Source organism: Stegodyphus dumicola, chromosome 12, assembly GCF_044657685.1.
Source record: "Stegodyphus dumicola isolate Sdum_Otavi_A_Nest chromosome 12, ASM4465768v1".
In the NCBI taxonomy this organism is placed as follows: Eukaryota; Metazoa; Arthropoda; class Arachnida; order Araneae; family Eresidae; genus Stegodyphus; species Stegodyphus dumicola.
In genome coordinates, this window is record NC_140779.1 from 78,892,194 (window position 1) to 78,914,987 (window position 22,794).

Genomic DNA, 22,794 nt, shown 5'->3' on the forward strand with positions numbered 1-22,794 from the left:
AACGAAATTTAAACATACACTATTCTCCAAAAGAGACTTACTTATGTTCTTTTGATTTCTTCTCAGATTCAGTAACATATGTCCAATTGTCTGAAGATTTTTTTTTTAAATACAACACAACCATATCTGTCTTTACCTGTAAGTATTAATGTTGCATATAATTTATTTACTCATAATAAAGAAATAATTTAAAAAATGTATGCTGGAAAATACACATATAAAACTGTCTCAGCTTTAAAAACAATGTTAATTACATCTTTCAAATCACAATACACATAAAAAGAAATATACCATATAGTTTCATAAATGACTTTTGGTATTTGTGTCAGTCATGCACAAAATAATTTTACGTGCCAGCAAAAACTTAAGCCCATAAAATGTTTACTGCTCATTTTAGAGAACAAAGGCTCAAAATAATAAATATTTAATTTATAAAAGTTTAGTCTACTTAATCATTTGTATCTCTGTATGGGCAGGATTACTAAATGTGCGACTTAATTTTGCAGCTGGTCCACACACAAGTATTTAACTTTTAAATTAAACCATGATATATGAGTACAGTACAAAGCCCAAGATTTGGAATTTTCAGAACTTCAGCTATTCCAAATTTTGGACATTTCTGGGTTTCTAGCTAATCAGTTTAAATCTAGTTTTAAGTTGACAAGTAGACATACCAACACCGGGGCTTCCTTTACTGTTTAACGAAGTACAGTACTGAGACCCGGACTTCTGGATTTGGGAATTTTCCAAATTTTTAGATCATCAGTTTAAGTCTAGTAGGATAAAATGTAGAAATTGCAAAAATAAAAAATCTAAAACCATTGTTGAAATAATGAAGCATTCACAACCTTGAAGGAATCACAATTAACAACAACAACAACAACAAAAAATATCTATTTTGCTTTTATTTTTTTTGTGCTAATACTTTCTTCTTAAGTTTATAGATAGGCATACTTCTTGTTCAGTAATCAAGTCCTGTAATTACTGAATCAAGAATTCCCACTAAACTGACAATCAAATTTTTTTTTTTCATTCTTAACAACCTTAGTGTCATTTTCTTCATGGATCTAAATTTAAGTTCTTTATTTAGCTTAAAATAATATGTTTAATACCTTCTTCCTGTATAGCATGAATACCAATTTAAGTACCCTACAAAAAAATCTAATACCAATGTTTTATTTTCACTACAAATTATCAGCTGCTGATATTCCATATACAAAAGAAAACATGCAAAACTGCTTCTTTATTTTAATGTTTTAATTATTTGTAATTACATTTACATAGACTCCAACCTTCAGCAAACCTTGTCAGTAGTCAACGCGCGAACGACATTTTTACAACTTTGAAAATGTGCGCGTAGCGTATGTTGTAATTAACCATTCATTAATTTTAAATTAATAATTAATTGTAATCAATTTTATTACATTTAAAATCCATATACATATAAAACTGAATAATTAAAAATATACCTTGTAAATTATATGCACATTTAATTAGAAATTTCCTTTTAACTCCTCAAGCATTCACTAATAAAAAGTACTTCAAATCACTACTAATCATAGAAAAAATCAGAAGCTATAAATCATATCTTTATTCTGGATATGATTTCTACAGGGAAATAAAATTTAAATAACCAAGAATGATACATATAAGTATTAAACAAAATACGCATAATTTATGAATGCAAAGATTTATATGTAGCATGCTTAGCAAGCTTGAGTTCTGATTTTGAGAATGTTTTTTTATAACACAGTTCTTCATTTGCCTGCATATTTATTTTTTCAATCAAAACTGCTTCAAGAGTTTTAAGACCTAAATTTGGTTGAAATTCCGTCTGATTTTTTTTAACAATAGAAAAAATTCTTTCGCAAGCTGCATTTGAATGAGGTATTATTAAAAAAGCAAGCATTACAGAAGGCAATGCTTTGTATTTAATACACCCATTCATATTTTTTAATTTGGCAATTTCTCCCCATGCTATATCAATACACAAATCTACAATTTCTTTCAAATCATCTACTTGATACATGGAAAATTCAATTTCTACTTGATTAAGACATTTTTCATCAATAATGGATGGAAAAGTATTCATCAAGTATAGAACAGATGAAAATGAGACTTCAGTTCTCAAGTTGATGTCAGCAACTTCAGCATGTTTTAGAAATGGATCACTCAGTGGAAATTTATCAATTATATATGAACATGCAGTTACAAAAAAAGCTCGCACAGAATTGAAAAATGATTTCACTTCACTTTCATTCAACTTGGCATTTTTTAAATATAGTCTTGTTTCTGTACCAATCACTAAATTTTCATTTTCTTTTTGTTTACTATACTTCTGAAATGGAATAGACGTTAGAGTAACATTTCATTTTCTTTAGAAATTACTGATGGTTTTACGAATCTAACAAATAAATTCATTAAAAGTTCAAAAAGTTCTCTTTTCAATTTATGTATATAAGGAGCTTGTTGTTGCAAATTATTATTTACTGTTATAAACAAAGGCAAAGTATTTTTCAAAAATAACAAGTACAATTTGGTGGTCGGTGACTGTAAAATTTTTTTAATGTTTTGCAATCTCTTTCCTTCATTCTCACTGTTATCTGGTTTATCTCCAAAAAAATTTATCACAGCATCCCACTGTTCCAAAATCCTTGTTATAGATTCTAAAAGAGACAACCATCTCGTATTGCAATATTTCAAAATTTTATGAGATTTTGCATTCTGTCCCAAAATTTGTTGAGCAACTTTGAAGCTATGCTTCCGTTTCGAACTTTTCTCCAAGTAAAAATATATATCTATTATCAACATTTCAATTTCTGAGCCAATTAATTTTTCAGTAGCTTTTTTTGCAGCTATATGCAAGAGGTGGCACGGACAACCTCGGGTGATTATACTTGGTTGATGCATTTTGATAAATGATGCTACACCTTTAAACTTTCCAATCATATTACTAGCATTATCTGAAGAAAATGATAAGCAATTTTTCCATTCTAAACCTTTGTTTTTAAAGTTTTCATTTATACAATTAAAAATACCTTCTCCTGTATTATCCGTGCATTCTAAAATAGAAATCAATGAAGTAATTATCACTCCCTTTTCTTTACTGTAGTATGTTATAACCAATGGGTACAGTTTGTTGTCATTGTTATCATTACTTCCATCAGTACTTAGAGAAAATGATGTACTGCACACTGATTTTATAATATCAGCAACAGTATTTTCTGCAAGCGTTTTCACAATAGCAGCAGTTTTGGTATGACCGCAGCTAAATTTTTTTGCTATGGCAGAATCCGGAAACATTGCTTTGAAAAGCTCTTTGGAATGATCCGAAACAGAAAGCGATAGATTATGTTCAATTAAAAAACGAACAAAATAGCATTCGGCTTTTATAGGATCTGTTTCATCATCTTTTATTAAGAAATTTGTTATTTCTTTAGATTTTACGGTGCCAAGTTCTATATGCTTTTGAGAAAACACATGCCGTTTACAGTCATCTTTTCCGCCATGAGCAACTGAGAAGTCTTTGTTGCATACACTGCAGTGTGCGTGATTCACCGAAATTTCGGACGCTTTAATGCATGGAAATTCTGAAGAATATGAATCTTTAAACTTCTGCTTTGATAATTTTGGCTTCTTCGTTCGAGGCAGCATTATGATTAAAAATCTTTCACCTGATTCACAGTTCACAAGACACACGCTAAGCTCTCGCCGTAAACTACACAATGCAGCCGAATGCAGCCTAAACACGCATCAGCAAGGAACCTGGGAGACAGACAATTGGGTGGAACTATTGATAAGTCGTTAACGGTTGGAGTTACTGATCTACGATTGGCTAATTCTTCAAAACTAGGAACGCACTCAACACGTGATATATGATAACACGAGTATTCAGCCAATCATCGGATGAATTAGTTGGTTCCGTTTTGCGTACTGGTTCTCCTGCTCTTGTTTCTGTAAAATCCGTAGTTTTTTCCAAGCTCGTAGTTTTTCATGAATTTCCGTGGAAACTACGGAGAATCCGTAGTAGTTGGAGTCTATGAATTCATTTTATTAATATCTATAAATTTTCTACATAAATATATAGTGCATTCTCACTCTGAGTGGAAATTGTGCAACTGTCTCTCTCATCAGAGTGAAGGAAGGGGAGTCGCATGACCTCTGAATAGCGTTTTTCTTCTGCTGTTGTTTGTTATTTTTAAATCTGGATTTTGTCAAAAAGCGTGTACTGTGTTGCTTTCTTGATGGAAGTGCTTTTCTTCTAGAACTCTAATTTCTTGCAGGCACAAAACATCTGGTAGATGTTGCTTAGAACTTGCTAACTATTTTCTCAGAACATTCGAAATTGAAGCTTGTATGCAAATTTAGATTTTAACATATACAGGCTGTTTTTATTTGAAGCATCAAATTGAATAAAACAACATACAAAATGTCTCAATAATCCTCATTTTGGAGTTTCAGAACTTTGGTAGATTAAGATCATAGTTTAAAAACCTAAAATTACAAAAACCATTAACCATGAGAAAGTTATATTTTGATATACAAGTTATTACCTTTTTCTACTGAAAACCGATGTATACTATTAAAATACAGGCATTGGTTATCTAATATGCCTAAAAATGTTACAAAAGAAAAAGTACATGTTTTTATGCACATATCTGTTAGTTATTATCCCCTTCAGGACGAGTATCATATATGCATCAGCAGTTAATCCTTTTGCGAGATGGCATGCCACTTAGGGCAACTCACCTTAGAGACGGTGTGTTGTTGCAATTGACAAGACAGGGCATTTTGCGTCGCTAAGCCCAACTTTTAAAAGAAAATCATTAAAATTACTTTTTATCAACTGTTTGATTTTTTTCTGTAAGGGTATCTAACACTAATATAACCATAAATACAGAATATCAAGAGATTCTGAAAAAAAAATTAATTAAAATCTACATACAAGACAAAATATTTGATTCATCTTGATGAAATGTAAAAAAACTTTTAAATCTCTATCTAAACATACGTAAAAAATAATAAAATATATGATCAAATATTAGAGCTTGAATGATTCAGAAAGGAGATCACGTGTGATAATCTAGTCGCTATCATTTCATTAGTTATGAAACATATTTTCAAGTCGTACTTTTAAATTATTCCATCTCAGCAGAATAATTAATCCTAGGAATCCTCTCATTTTAGTCACATCTACAGGAGTATGTTGATTTTGGATGAAGATTGTTTTTCACTCATCTTTTGCTTATAGAAATTATTAGTTTCTTCAACTATTACGTTCATTAGATTATCAAAAAATTGTAAAAAAATCAATTTCATTTTCATAACTTTAAATTAAGTATACTTCTACAATTCCCGTAAAGGTTCAAGATCATAAGGTTCAGATTGAGTTCGTAACAGAGTAACCACTGTTCTCCTGGATTGTGAGGTGAAAGCAAAACAAACTTCCAATTCAGTCCCTGAGAAACTTTCGGTATCAAAATCGCTACTCTCACTTAAATCTAGAGTTTTTGGTGTCAAAATAGTCACTCATGCGCTTTACAATTCGAATATACTCTTCTTCCCCTAAAAACTTCTTTCTCTTAGAGATTGCACTATTAGTTTATGGAAACTGTTCAATGTTTATATCATGGCAGCCGAGTTTTGTTTACTTTATATAATTTGCTGGTCTTTCTAAATGAATCATCAGAATCAGAAAGTACTTCACGGACACAAGGTAAACAATGTGCAAGTTCAAATAAGCTAACTGTGGTACACATGGAGTGCCATTTAGCGATTTAAAAATTTCTAAAAGAACGTGTATGATTCAGAATGCACATATGTAACACCCGTCTGGAAGATCAATGCAAGCAATGCCATTAGCAGCCAGGTTTGCTGCTAGCAACACTTGGTGCTGATTCATATACATGCATATATTGCAACACCCGTCTGGAAGATCAATGCAAGCGGCAATGCACCAGTGTGCCACCCAGTTGCTAGCGACATTTAGGACTGATGCATATATGACACACCCATTTTCAGAGGGTTTTTTTAAATCAGCAACATGTTGTCACGAAGGGGTTATAACAGCCAGCTGAAACAGAAGTGAGTATTTTCAATCTAACACTGCTGAATGAGCAGATATTGAGGTGCAATATGAACAACATAAGTAGCTTTTGCTTGAGGAAGACACCCAATAAAACATGAGAATTTTAAAGCTTATGAATGCTTGATATGGTGTACAAAGTGTATTCCCCTTATATTTAAGAACTTAACAATACATACGACCTGTCTAAAATTTCAGCTGGATACAATTCAAAACATATAATTAAACAAATAATTAAAACTGATTTCCTGTAACAAACAGCAAATTAGCCAGTTACCAAGAGCCCTAAATAGGCCACATAAATTCATTCTGTAATATTTGTATTTTTATTTTTATTTATTCATTTCCACAATTGTGGGACTATAATTTCTATTACAGCTGAATAATTTTATAAAATGAAAAATTCCCTAGGTTGCTGGGTAACCCATGAAAATTTTATGAATAATGACCTAGAAAAAAGGTCTAGTCTATACTATAAATAATAAAAGAGATAAGTTCATCATCCAGTATTTTTAAAGGCTGCTTGTATTTATAAAACAGATTTGACACAAATACACTGAGATCAAGATTTATTTTTAAGTACAAGACATTTGGTACAATATATTGCACACAAAAAGATTTTCTTCTCTAGTGCAGCATCTATCATTTGCAAATTTAGTAAAGAATTAAACTCTGTCTTCCAAGTTTAGAAAAGAACTGTTCAGCAGCAATTGAAACTTGTTTAAGTGAATGATCCTTTTCCGTAATCCACAGTCTACAAAATATTTGTAGGTAATGGATCTATCTGTACTTACTTTAGAATATGAACAGATAATTATAAGCTGAACATTTTAGTTTTAATCCTGGATATGACTACTTTGCATTTTTTAACATAAATTTTAATAGGCAACATTAAAAATATTTTGATATGAAAAAAACTACTCTTTATCTAAAATTTTAAGAGAAAACTGACTGAAATCTATAGATTAAATGGATATCATGAAGTCTTGGAAGATATGTTAAAATTTACAAATATAATCACAAAAATTTATGCTAATCTACGTTTATAATTAATACATCACATCACATCAGACCATACTAATTTACCCTCTTTTTATATCCAGTGAGGTATGTACAAGCCATTATAAAAATAAAATATTGTTAGTTTGATTTATCTTGATAATAGCAAAGCAGTCGAGTGTTATCCACCTGAGGGGAGGAAGGCCGTGGAGGTCTTTCTAAGGGAAACTGACTCGTATATATCACACATAGTGAAATATCTATCAAAAACGACTGTCTGCTGGATCAAACCACGGACTGAACTACCAGCATACTTGCCAACCTATGACACTCAAAAATCAGGAGATTTTTCACAATGTTAAAAAGACTTTTTATATGATAAAAATATAGTTTTTAATAATGAAGTAACTTTAAGTAGTTACTAAGTTTTAAATGCAAGCAGCACAAAAATACCTTAGACATAAAAAACATTTTTATCACTTGCATCGTAAAAAAAAAAAAAAAAAAAAAAAAAAAAAAAAAAAAAAAAAAGTCACCTTAATGAGTTTTCATACAAATGTTATGAACAGTGGCAGATTTTGCTTTCGTTAAGAAAGAAACTTCATACTTTTGTTCATAGCAGTTGCCACGTAGGCCTGCTTTCACTAATAAAAGTTTTTCTAATGCGTCATCACTAATATTAGATCTAAATTTAGTCCTCGTTTTCGCAACAACACTGAAAATCCTCTCACACTCCGCATAACTATGGGGAACTGTCAAGATGGCCAACATAATTCTAGACAGTTCACTATATTTTAAAATTCCATCAGCACCTTTCAGTTTTCCAATTAAACTCCACTGAGTGTCAATCCTAACTCATTTTATAACTTCATCCAAGTTTTCTAATTGTAAACTGCAAAATTGCGACTGCAGTATATCAGTAGCAACATCAATATCATTTGAATAAATGAAGTAACACAGGAAATCTGTTCAAAAAGTACCTTATATTAGAAAAAGATGCATTTGCTAGAGCAGAAACATCACAAACTTTAGCATGCAAAATCACTTCATCGTTGACTGGAAATTTATGTAGTATGTAATCACATACTCGACAGAAGTAACTTCTAACATGAAGATAAAACTTATTTTTGTCGTCTTCTGAAAGTTCTTCCACTACTTTTTTAGTTGCAGCTCCTATTACCAAATCTTCATGTTTCTTTTGATTTTCTATTTCACCATAAATCACATCATATATAGAATTACAAGTCAAAATACAGACTGGTTTTACAAACTTTGATAAAATGTATTTAAACAGATCATAAATCATTGATTGCAAAACATGAATTAATGGAATTCTGCTTTGTAGAATTGTGTTAAGAACATTGAATGATGGCAAAATGAATTGTAAAAAAAAGCAAAAAGCTTTGTTAAGGTCCAAAGAAAAAAACATAAATACTCGTTCTTCACGAGATAAACATACAGTAATCTGAAAATGTTTCGTGTGTAGAGCAATTTTTTTTATTTTGAGAGAAATTTGTATCAGCTTTACGCTTATATTTTGCAGTATTATTTTGAGAACTGCCAGTTGAATTCCTGAATGATGCAGAAATTACTTTATTTTTCTCAAACCTATTTTTAACAATGGAAGTAGTAACTACATCTCCATTTACTTTAGGTACTTTATAACTTTCAATAGAACCTTTTATCTTAACTCTCGAAGCATTTACTTCTTTAAAAAACGTAAGAAGTGGGTTCCACTGATCGAAGATTCTAGATAAGCATTTCTTTAAAGACAGCCAGCGTGTATACACGTTTCAAAATTTTTCTCATTTCAGTATTATGCAGCTGTTGGAACTATTTCAATTTTTCCTTTCTTTTAAACTCCTTTCAAGATAATAATAAATATCAACAATGTGTTCATCCACATTTATTGGTAAAGAAGCTGCCCCCTTTTTAGCTGCTAAATTTAAGAGGTAACAGGTGCACCTCATAATCTGCAAATCTGAATTTGCCTTTTTTAAGATGCCTGCCACACCAGTCTTCAAGCCTACCATTACTGGTGCATTATCGGCACCAAGTGATAAGCAATTATCCAGAGGGACTGCATTTTCTTTTAAAGTTTTAATAATTAGCTGTGCTATATTAAAGCCTGTCGAATGTCCTTTCTAAAGTAGGGACAGAAAGTAAACTGCACTCAATTTCTGAAGACTCTGGATTAAAAAACGAAACAACAATTGGATACAGTTTTGAATTGGTATTATTGCTTCCATCCATAGAGAGGCAGAACAGAGCTGTTTTAATGCAATCAATAACTGAAGATTTATTTTTCAAACCCATTTTTTGCTCCAGTAAAACGGAAGAGAACAGACATTCTGCATTAATCACTTTTTGGTCTTTTGTTTCTGAAGTAAAATTTAATTTTTCGTTTTTTTCAAAACAACTCATGTTGTCCTTCTGTTTTTGTGTATGCACATGTTTGAGAACATCTGCCCTTCCAACATGCGAAATCGAGAAATCGCAACGACAAATGGTACACATCGCAAATTTATTACATTTCCTTGAGGAAATAATGGAAGGAAAGTCAACTGTGTACGATTTTTGAAACGTGCACGAGTATTTCACCTTTCTCGCAGACGTAACAAAAGATGATAATTTCTAAAACTATTTCCCAAAGGCACGTGTACTCGCACAACTCAGGACAAGATGAACGAAAGAGCATCCAAATAACGGCCAATGGCCTTGAGCTTGCTTTGTGCTTATTGGCTAATATATGGCAGACGACACGCAGCGGAGCTCGATGCCATTGGAGAACTGGAGAACGACATTTCTGGATACGTATGCTGTCACTCACAAAGCAGAAATTCTCATCTAATTCGCAAGGTTTTATTTTAGATATAATCTAGAGAAAATTCAGTTGCTTTCAGGCATCCAAAATCACTTTTTTTTTTGTTTTTGTTTATATAACAATGTATTAAGTTCCATAAAAATCGTGAGAAGTATTAAGAATAAGAAAAAGTCGGAAGAAATATATTGTAAATCGGGTTGGCAGGAGAGCGGTCGAAAATCGGGAGTCTCCCGCCTAAATTGGGAGAGTTGGCAACTCTGTACCAGTGTTAGCGACTTTACCCCTGTGGCCAGGTTATTGTTATTTTAAATAAAAATAGGATTTTCTTAACTAAGCCTAAAGCATAAATTTTTTTTATTAAAAGATAAAGCATAACTGATGCATCAGAGGTTCCTTAGATGAAAAATCATAATTCATTTAAAAGAAATGTACATCATTTGCATCTCGCATCTTTTTGAAGCAAAATGTTTTCAGAAACAATATATTTAGACCAGATGGATGTTATTCCCTAAACCACACACATTTTACTGCCAAGAATAAACTTTGCTCTGACTTTCACTACCTACCCTCCCTAAGAAAAATGCTGCCATAATTGTTAATCCTAACAAATTCTTGTTAAATTAAAAAAAAAAAAAAAAAAAAGTTAACAAATACTTAAAAATATTAATCCTCTGAATTCCTTTTAAATTTGTATAAACAGAAATAATGCTTCCTCCATACCATAATTAATAGGATTTCAATAATTTCAATATAATTTTCAATAATAAATTAATTTTTATTTTCTCTATTTAAAAGATATAATTTAATTAATAATTAAATAATTAGCAATACATTAATTTTAATACAATTTTCAATAATAAATTTTTTCTCATTAACAGATAAAAGATAAAGCATAACTGATGCATCAGAGGTTCCTTAGATGAAAAATCACAATAATTCATTTAAAAGAAATATACATCATTTGCATCAGATCTTTTTGAAGCAAAATGTTTCCAAAAACAATACACTTTAGACCAGATCGATGTTATTCCCTAAACCATGCACAAATTTATTGCAAATGTTGCTTTGACTTTCACTACCTACCCTCCCCTGAGAAAAATTCTGCCATAATTGTTAATCCTCACAAATCCTTCTATTAAAATTTAAAAAAAAAATACAATTAGCATATTATTACACTCAAAAATATTAATCCTCTGAATCCTTTTAAAGTTTTACACAGAGAAATAATGTTTCATCCATACCAGAATTAAACAAGATTTCAATAACAAATTAGTTTGGCAATAAAATTACATCTAAACTACTCTTGCTAAGGAGAAAAATAAGAATAAACACTCCTTTTGACACTTTCAACAGTCTCAAAATTTACCCTTTCTTTATATCTAGTGATACATGCAGAAGTCATCTTTTTTTTTAAATATACAATTGTTTAAAATAAAAAAATGATTTTTTTTATTAAAAGATAAAGCATTCCTGATGCATCAGAGGTTCCTTAGATAAAAAAATCATAATTCATTTAAAAAAATGTACATCATTTGCATCAGATCTTTATTATGCATTTTTCTCTGCCTGGTCCTGAAAATATTTCGGTATGTTAAATATTTAATACTTCTATTTTAACTTTTTCTGCATTAAACTGTTTCAGATTACTGCATGTCACAAATTATTCCAGAATGTATGAATAGTATTTGGAATGATTTTCAAATTAAAAAAATTTTAATAAAAACTTTTCTTTCATTGAATTTTCATATTCCCATCAACACTAAAATTGTAACTAAGACCAAAGATTTGTCTGACTCAGTAACATTAAAATATATATTTCCTCAAAACGTAAAGTCAGATTTATATTTAGAATATTTGGTTTAGTTTCTTCTATTGACTTGCTATGTGTAGTCAAGTTATTTAATAAAAGCATCATTAAACATTTTGTAATAAATAAGCAGAAAATGAGTCTACATATACCTTATAGTAACTTTTACTAGGAATGATTTCATGCAGCAGGTTCTTAATTGTCAACACATTATTTTTCTTGTCTAGCCCAAGAGCTTGAAGTTCAAATGATCTAAAATTTTTTTTTCATAATCAGATTTAACACTTATACACTTTATGTATCAAGAATGAAAAACATATACTTTAATTCACAGCCAAAAAAATGACACTTAAGAATGTAAATATAGAAGGTATAGAATTACAAGAGATTTTTCTGTTACTGGTAACGTACATATGTAGGTCGACAGTAGTATAACCTTCAATATAAAATAAATGCGAAAATTTAGTGCAGTAAAAATATAAAAAGGAAAGAAATAGATAAAAAAACAGATGAAAAGATCCATATCATGTGAGGTAGAACACAACATATCATCAACCATTACCAATCACATTTCTAAGTATACACAATTTAAACCTTATTTAATTTGGTATAATTAGAAAGATAGTTTTTCAATTAATAAATGTCAAAATAGATTAAACACTGTGCACCCCACTCCTATGTTACTTTTCATACATGAAAAATATAGAAAGCTGAACAAAAGTAGAAATTATACGTGAAAAGTTATAGCCGAAAGTATAGCTATAAATAATTATATGTTTGCGAATTGACTCCCACTCCTCCCAATGAAAAAGCTGAAGTAACAAAAACTGCAAGGATATCTCACTAAATTGGTGAGATATCATCAAGCTGGCAATGGTTTCAACAACAATTTTTATTATCCAACTTGGCAGCCATTTGGAACTGGTCCATGTATAACTGTAACCACATCCAGCCCTCATATGTAACTTTAACAGTATATACTTCCCTGTAATTTCTAGAAAGAATTTCTGTTTTAGTGAATAATACCAAGTTAATGACGTAGTCTGGCAATGCATCAAATAAAATGAAATTTAAAAAGAGGGAGAGAAAATCTTCCAAAAAAATCTTTTTGAAGAAATATTGATAGAAAAATAAATAAAATTAACTGAAAATGTTAGAATGCAAACAATAATTAAAATAACATAACCAAAACATTGAAATTCTATTCCAGATGTGTTAGAATAATAAAAGTTAAATAAGTGCTCACTTCTAAGACAATTCATTAACAGACATTAGTATAATCTTTATTATTAAATAAAGAAGAATCTGTATGTATGCGTGCACCTATGCACATTCCTCACATTGTGAAAAAAATGGCAATACTGAAAGCTATTAAATTTTTAGTATGTGTAGTCATCAATCCAAAGCCTCACATTCATACTCAAAGCCTAAATTTTGAGTTTTTTTTTTAATTTCAGTTAAATTTAATGAATTTTTCATTAGCAAACTCAGCAATTTAAAAGCAATGTAACGCCACAGCCCAAAATAAAACACTTTAATCTTTGGCGCATTAGTATGCTGCCATTCCGCAATGTAAGATTTTTATCTTTAAAATTTAATTAACAAACTTAGCTCTAAAATATAATGTGTTGCTACTTCCAGAAATAAAATACCCATCTTTTCCATGTGTCAATCATAAGATATTTAACTTTCAAACTTACTTATATGCTACTGATTGACAAATCAAAGAGTATGAAAACAATAAATGCAGTTTTCGATATTTAAAAAAAATCAATCTAATATAAATAAAAAGCATTCAATGCATGATATATCTTATTAAAATGATTAAATATTTTTATCAATATACACCCTCACTAAACTCACTACACATATTTTAAAAAAGAGGCAAATTTTAGGCAAATAGGCTTAGAAGAAGGTTTAAATGATTCTATAGAATTGGTCTAAAAATCAGTTGATAGGCTATAAACAAAATTGCAAATAATTATTTACACTGTATGTAATAAACAGCATGATTGCAAAGTTCCTGAATTATGAATTAAAAAAGTATACAAGCTTACCTGCAAATGTTTTCAAACAGATACAATCAGCACAACAAAAAAATTTTAAGATTTATGTTTTATGTACACTGCGAAAAAAAGGGACAGTTCTGTATCTCTTGTTCTACTGGGCCCGACTGACAAAATTCAACTTAAATTTTTCATGTTTCAAAAGTGCAACTTAGGATATGTATTAGATACTTCAAAAGTGCAGCTTAGGATATGTATAATATGCATTAGATACAACTTAGGATATGTATTATACATTGTTTTAATATAGGGATTTTGACAAAAATCGGACTTATCTGAAATGACATGGGAATTTTTTTCCACATTTCGATTCTACGACTCAAATTATGCCAAGTTTTGTAAAAATCACAAGAAGAGTTTTTAAATGATCAGCTCTCAAAATTTTAGTTTCTCAATGTTAATTGAATTTGGTTATGTATTTAATTAAATAATCTCTTTTTTTTTTTTTTTTTTTTTTGGTTAGACTTACTTGATTCCTTCTTCCAGAATTTGAAATTTAGAATTCCTTCTTCCAAATATAATTTGCACGTTTTTTACAATTTATTTTTAAAACTTTTAATATTTTTTATAAATTGTTTGAAAACATTTTGAATTGTAACCTATGAAATTTTTAGCATCACCTTAAAGTAGGTGTATCTGTAAAAAGTTAGTTTTTTTATTCAAAATCTCACAAGATATACGTGACTTTACATTTTGACGCGTTCTGAAATTTGCCATATTCAATAAGCGGTTGCCATATTTAATAAGATAATAACGAAAATGCGGTTTAAGCCACTTTGTTAAAATTATTTGAAAGAATGAACGATAAACCTTTTTTCCCTCTTGTGCATCAATGAAAAAAAAGGGAAAAATAAGCAAGTTACTATAAATTAAGAAATCCGCCAAGTGAATCATTCCTGGCGCAAACTGAAAAAAAAAAAATGCAGCAATATAAATTTTTTAATTTCTGACCGAAAATTAAAAAATTTAATATTTAGGCATAATTAGAGTTGTAGAATCGAACTATGGAAAAAAAAATTGATATGTTAATTCGGAAAAGTCCAATTTTGTGTCAAAATATGTACATTAGAATAATGCTATATATAAATCTAATATATATCCGAAGTCATGCTTTCGAGACATGAAAAACACAATTTGAATTTCGTCAATCAGTTCAGTAGAACGGGAGATATAGAACTGTTCCATTTCTTTCTTTCTTTTTTACACAGTGTACATTTACACTGCATGGAATATCATGACAAGACTATCAGAAAAGGAAAACCTAATTGTAGCATGTACACCTTGCATACATACACACACAAAAAAAGGGGAGACAGTTCAATATCTCCCGTTCTACTGGACCCATTATTGAAATTTAACTTCCGTTTTCCATGTCTTGAAAGCATGATTTAGGAAATAGATGTATATAATAATATTGTTCTAACACAGGTATTTCTGCACAAAATCAGACTTTTTCTGAAATAACATACCAACTTTTTGCCATATTTTGATTCTCTGATTCGGGCCAAAGTGCCAAGTTGTGTAAAAATCACAAAAATAGTTTTTAAAAAATTAACTCCTCCATGTTAATTGAAATTGGTATATTTAATTCACCATTTTTAAAAATTTGCTTTGTTAAATAATTTTTTCGAAAAAGACTTAATTATAACCAATTAAACATACGTGAATTTACATATTGGCGTGTTTTGAAATTTAGCATTATTGTTATAAGCAATAAAAACGTCAAAAGTGCTTTACACACTTTGTTAAAACTATTTGAAGGTATAAACGATGGCTTTTTTCAGTGATTGTGTACAGTAAAAAGAAGGAAAGAAAAATATGTTGCTATAAATTAAGAAGTTTGGCAAGTAAATTATTCTTGGCGCATAATGCACCAAATAAATTTTTTAATTTCTGAAACATTATAAAATTTAATATCTAGGCATAATTTGAGTCGTACAATCGAATTACGGGAAAAAATTAAAATGTTATTATGAAAAAAGTTCGATTTTGTGCCAAAATACTTATGTTAGAACAATGTTACATATACAGTGGCTCTCCAAAGTATTAATTTGAGTCGTACAATCGAATTATGGGAAAAAATTAAATGTTATTATGGAAAAAGTTTGATTTTGTGCCAAAATACTTATGTCAGAACAATGTTACATATACGGCTCTCCAAAGTATTTGTATACTTATGATTTTCATTGAAATAGGGCTATATTCATTAATTAAAAGTAAACTTTCTGAATGAGATTTTAACAATAAGATCTATAATCTGTTCATAACAAAATTACATGAAATATTTTTAAAATATAGCGAAACTTTATTTTAAAGAAATTAATAATCAAAAAATGACAAACATTTTATCTCACAAAAGTCTTTGTACACTTCAAAAAAATCGACATATTAGTAAATATTTTAATTTTTCGTTAAATTAATATTAGTAGGATATCCGTTAGCATCCACAACAGCTTTTAAACATCTGGGAATAGATTTTACTAATTTTTTGTTTGTTTGTTTTTGTTATTTCTGTATTAATGCTCATCCATTCTTCCATCATGGATGCTTTGAGATCGCTTTTCATTTTGATGTTGTGTTTTCGTACTCTAACCTCCAGCTCTTTTCAAATGTGTTCTATGGGGTTTAAATCTGGCGACTGAAGTGGTGTTTTCAAAACCTGTGGACAATTATAGTGAAAGCAGCAATAGTAAAGAGCATTTAACATACAAGAATTTTAATTAATTGTTTAAAAAAAAGAAACAAAGGAATAGTCCAATTTTGAAGTGGAAATTGACTCGGATAAAAAAACGAAGAGGATACTTTCTGAGAGGTATTGAAAAACTTTGCACCCTCACAGAATGTTTAAAGAGTTGTGTCAGACACTGTTTCAAGCAAGAACTACCATTCAGGGAAGAAACAAAAGGGTTGGTGTATTTAATTATGGCAAAGCACACTAGGGCTATCTGCCTAAGGGGAGGGATTCCTTCGTGGAGGATTTTCTAAGGGAAACTGGCTCATATACACGTTACACATGGGGAAAACCACGAAAACGCCCATGCAGCCAGCCCGTTCGTGGGATTCGAACCTCAGACCGAATTACCAGTGTTCAGCAACTTTACCGCTCAGCCGCTGGTGGGCCGGAGGAAAAAAAGGGGGGGAGGAGGAGGGACAATTACATCATGTACCTACTTATTCAGTAACAGAAATCCTTTCAATTAACATTTAGTTCGCTTTCCCCTTTTAGTTACTATAATATTTAGGTTTATATGTAAATTACAAATACTTTCTTAATTTGAACAAAACATTACATGTTTTCCCATACAAAGTTAACATTGCTGAATTTGATTTTGTTGTACGCACAGCATGTTAATGATATAAACCTCACATTTGGCAAAGGTTAACTGCATTTACATTGGAATACCTTTTCTTAAAGCAAATACAAATTCAGCATATAAACAATCAGTTAAGAAATACTCTTGTAATAAATCTCAACAATACTTTACAATTTCAATGTGTTCTGTATGAAATGTTAATTTTTTTTTTTTTTTTTTACTTTTCTGCTGAGAAATCGACATTATGTGCACAAGTATACCGCTTTAATTCTTTGATCCAGACATGTTTATCATACAAGATTTTGAGGTACTACTCTTATATATGCCCTCATATGCATGGCATCCTCAAATGTGGTGATATATGTTCTGTGCTGGTATTTGGCATGATGTTATTTGTATGGAAATTCTTTTTGAGGTTGAAACTTGATTTTGATGGAATGGTTTTATTTGCTGGGCATTTCGATGAAAGACGTGGTGGCAAAATTTTAGTCACGTATTTTGGATTGTGTGCAAGGTAAATTTAGTATTAAAAGGTACGGGCAAAATTTTATTCATGAATGTATGCTGGACTTTGTGTGCTCTGTGTCTCAGAAGACAGGGGAAATGATAAAGTGGTGGTGTGTGTGTGTGATTATGGCAAAGCCTCGAGGGCTATCTGCCTAAGAGGAGGGATGCCTTTGTGGAGGACTTTCTAAGGGAAACTGGCTCATATATACGTTACACATGGAGAAAACCACAAAAACGCCTATGCAGCCAGCCCGTTCGCGGGATTCGAACCTCGGACCGAACTACCAGTATTCAGTGACTTTGGATAAAGTGTTGGCAATTGATGAGTTTTTGGCACAAGTGCTTTCAAAGATTCAAACATTACCATCTTCTTCAGCTGCAACTAAATGAAAGACAAAAATTTAAATTTTCTAATGCAGAGAAATTTTTATACTCAAAGAAGGCCTAATTCACCAATGAGAAAGCTTCTTAGATAACTTTTGGCAAGAGAAAAATGAATTTTTGATTTGCAGCTTAACAGTGCTGAACAATGAATTATTCCTTTTTTCCTATTTTGTTTTAAACCTAAGATTCATGTTCATTGACACAATATTTTAAAACTTATTTTTATTATATTAGCAAACTGCATTGACATGGAATGCTGCCAATTTCTCAAGAATGTGAGAGGAACAAGGACTTTAAGGAGAGAACCACAGATTTTATCGATACGAAAAATATACAAGTTGATCTGTAAAATGAACATCATTCTGTAACTGACTGTACGAAAGAAAAGAATGACAAGTAATTATTAATGATCAGTGCATACTCTTTTCGTCCTTCATTAAAACTAAAGTTTTAAAGTTTTTTTATTACTATTTCAGGCTACACTTTGTTGTTACACTTTATGTCTGGTGATGCTATTGTGCTGCTAATACAAAAGTTACAAATTTTTTAACATTATTGAGTTAAACATAGGTTTAGATCAACTCTGAAAGCAAAAAATTACGAACATACATCCGCAGTATATTAAAATAACAAATTACAGCCTAATATTTAATTAATAGTCAAATAATATAACTTACTTGGGACCAAATTCTACAGTAACATTTTCTTTTGGAAAATTATGTACACCATTTAAGGTAACATATATTTTAAGAAATTTGTCTGACTGATCCCAAGCTGGAAAAGAAAACAAACATATGTAAGTAACATTTTACATCTTATACACTCTTAGGTTAACATACATTTAAAAACTTTTCAATAAATGTACACTGGAAAATACAGATAAACCAGTGACAAATTTATGATATACTGCTTAGCTAACCTGAATCTTTGGGTTTTAACCACTTGCGCTACAACTAAACTTCATGGTTGCGGTGCTATGCGCTTCAATATACTATAATTCTACGCCGTTTTCCAACATGACAAATAATTTTCTCGCAGTCATCATCTGTATCAGTATTGGATGTACTAACTAATCGCTTTCTCCTTGCACTTGTGAAGGCTATATAACTGAGTTCACTATTATTCTCCATTTTACAATATGGGGTGATATGATAAAAAAAAAATATAAATCTATTACTATGCGACGGCCTTCATTCGAGAGGTGTAACTCGAGAAATAAACAATCTCGTTGTTAGGCAGCGTGTGCACTACGTTAGTTTCATTTTTGCGATAAATGCCTATCAACGTGGTGTTAACGTCGCTCGTGGTTTGAGACAAAAGCATTTCGACATGCATGGCACGTCTTTTTAGCGCAAGTGATTAATCTTAAAACACATCATATGCTACAAGTCTAAAATTTATGAAGGTAACTTATAGTTGTGACTCATAATAATCATGTTGCTTACTATACATCTTCTAGTTTTTAAAACATTCTGTTTTCGGTGCTACTTTGGTAGACAGCTGCACGGATTTTACAATCGTCAGCCATCTTGAAAAACGCCGTTTTTACGTTATTTCTCACATAGTAAGGTATTTGAAACTTAAAAAAAAAATAAATATCCTTAAAAACAATGGATTAATTTTTTGTCAAAAACTTTTTTTTTTTTAAGATGGCAGGCAAATTTAAAGAAATACATTTACTATGAGTATAAAATACTAAAGAAAGGTTAAATTATTACTTTCATATAGCACAGAAATAGAATAAAAATACCGCTATAAAAACATTGCGCCAAAATTTAATTGGATCAAAATATTACGTAAATTTAAAATGATTTTATTACGTACGATTATTTAAATAATTTTAATTCTAGGTGTGATGTTATCAGCTCTCTCTGATTGGTTACTGAAAATTTGTGCATTACAGTGCCATTTTAAAATTTAATTCATATCTTCAAATTCCTTCAAAAATGTCTCTTTCAAAGATGAATTTTGTTATTGGCAAGTACTAAGAATTATTGGTATCAGAATCAAAAAATTGACCTTTGAGACCCTTTTGGCCAGCCTGGCTTTCCTAATCAAAGATTTATTTATAAATTCTTACAAGGGTCAGAGGAAATTTATTTTAAATTTTTGGAGGAAACCTCACTAATTGCTTCTTCAACGAAATGCTAAAATATAGATCACAGATGAAGATCGTTAGAAAAGCCGATTCTGAGGACGGCCGTATATGGTATTGTGGTTATGTCGGAAAAAATAACCGCTGTAACGGTAAGAAAAGGATTCGACATTCCTCCTTTTTTACTGACAATAAACTAACTGCTGTCATTTTAGCTCTAGTGTACAAAACGTTCTTATTTACTTATTTTAAACAGGGTTCGTAGCCACATTTTAGTTAAAAAGATAAGCACCTATAAGCACTTTTCAAGCACATTTTAAGGGGAAAAAAAGCACCTGTCTAATTAGATTATACACAGCTACATAACCTTAAAAGAAAAATTAGACTTGTAATTTAAAATATGAGCAATGCAATATTTATTAGGAGAATGAGCATTACCTCAACCATGGAAAACAATTAGCTTTTTTTTTTTTTTTAAAATTTTAAATGACAGTTCAATTTACAGAATTAGTTTACAATGAAGAAAAAAAAACTATGCAGAACTAAACAATATTACAAGATTTAATGATGAAATTTCAGTTCAAAATATAAAAAATAAATAATAATAAGCTATATTAATTGTATTCGTTTGGCACCTAATAATACATACAATTTATTTTTCCACTCATATTAATATTTAAATAATTTAATTTAAATCCAAATTCTGAACATTTTCTAAATTTTCATTGCATAACTGTTTTCACTTAACATATATTCCAAGCAAAGTAATTTAAGTAAAAAAGAGGCACATTTCTGAAATCAGAAGACTTGAAATTGCTTCATGCAGTCATCCTTTAACAGTAAAAGCTCAACTAACCCGCATACTCGGAAATTGCTGAATATTCTGGATAGTAACTGGAAAAAGAGGAGTGGGGGAGATTGTAGCCGTTCTTTAGATTTCTCGGCTAAATAAATGATTTTGACATTTCGATATGTGCATCATATAAAAATAGGCCAACGGAACTGAGAAATATTCTGCTTAGAAAGCACAGTAAAACTCTTTTAAGTGTTCATAAACAAATCTCGGACTGAACATCAAAATGAATTATCTCTGCAAAATACCGAAAACGTTATTGTGCAATACGTGCGGCATAATTCTTCCACATGTGATATTTCACAATCGGAATCAATAGCTGCCGGTATTCGGATAATAAAGAACTAAATAAAGGAAAAGAAAGAGATTTACTAATCTGGGGTGTTTCTGATTCTAATTTTCAACAGACTGCGTTAAATTTCCGGAATAGAATCAATCTTCACTTGGGTTGGGTAGACCGCAAAAACTTTTATTCCTATTCAATCCAAATTGGACAGTGACAAAAAAAAAGTCCGTTGCTTCAATAGTAGAGATTTTGCGGAGAAAGGGAAGAACCTCCCAACCTCCGTGCTGTATAATGTATTGACAAAAAAAAAAAAAAAAAAAAAAAAAAAAAAAATTTGACTATTCGATTTTTCTTTTATTTCCATTCTTTTATTCCGATTTAAGCCATTCCAAATATTATTCCTTAGAAAGCTAATCTGTCGGTATAAAAGCACACACATTTTTGGAAGTTTATCTATACTTCAGCAGTTACTGCAACTATTCATGCATATACTCATAATATAAGCATAACGATCATAATAAACACAAATATGAACTGACCACGCGGAACGATAATGTAAATTATTAAAATCTTGATAGAAATTTAAATGTGTGTAGTATTTGGGTGGGAGGAAAAGAAAACTTCTGGAATTTCCTACCGTTTTCGCAATTCTTTGACCAATAGAACGACGTGCACCTGTCTGTACTCTTGCACGGTTTATGTTAATGCAGAGAAAGGGAGAAAAAGCAATTTCTGGAAGTATGATTTACCATCTGATGTTGCATTTTTTCTATAAGGAAGAGAAGTTGCTTATTTAGTTTCGGCTTTGGTATGGGGAAAAAATGCGCGTTCATTAAAAAAAAAAAGCACTAAAAGCAAAAAATAAGCAATAAAAACAAAGAAATAAGGGCTTTAAAGAAAAAGTAAGCACCTATAAGGGACTTTATATTTTATTTTCAAATATAAGGACTTATAAGCACTCGTAAGGACCGCTACGAACCCTGTTAAAGTATTTAATTTAAGTAATATTTTAATTCTTTTAAACGTTGGTATGATGGTTCTTAATTTGAAGTGCTACTTTGGTAAACGGTTGCACAGATTTTTGGCGAATTACTTTGGCGCGGTTTTTTACAATCGTCAGCCGTCTTGAAAAACGCCGTTTTTACATTATTTTTCACACAGTAAAGTATTCGAAACTTAAAAAAAATAAATATCCTTAAAAATAATAGATTAATTTTTTGTTGAAAACGTTGTTTTTTAAGATGGCAGGCAAATGCAAAGAAATACATTTACTGCGAGTATAAAATACTAAAGAAAGGTTAAATTATCACTTTCATATAGCACAGAAATTGAAAAAAATACCACTATAAGAACATTGTGCCAACACTTAACTGGATTAAAATATTACAAAATTGAATATCGAATTAAAAACCATCAATCATACCAACTTTAAAATACAGTCAAAAGTCGTTAACCCGGACTCGTCGGGACTTCGGCAGTTCTGGATTATCTATCTTTCCAGATTATAGATCATCAGTTTAAATCTGGTAAGATGGCATGCAGAAATTATAAAATTAAAAATACGAAACCGTAAT

General features: G+C 30.5%; 1 protein-coding gene across 2 annotated transcripts in view; it reads right to left on the minus strand.

The window, feature by feature from the left end:
• The window catches only part of LOC118194537 (calcyclin-binding protein), a 40,392-nt gene that overhangs the window by 5,552 nt on the left and 12,046 nt on the right, over positions 1-22,794 (minus strand). For both annotated transcript variants that reach the window (XM_035365677.2, XM_035365675.2), the window contains exons 3-5: positions 18,664-18,760; positions 11,868-11,967; positions 42-136 (exon numbers count right to left, since the gene is read on the minus strand). In XM_035365677.2, the coding sequence (XP_035221568.1) occupies positions 42-136; positions 11,868-11,967; positions 18,664-18,760 (292 nt within the window). The remainder of the gene's footprint in view (positions 1-41; positions 137-11,867; positions 11,968-18,663; positions 18,761-22,794) is intronic.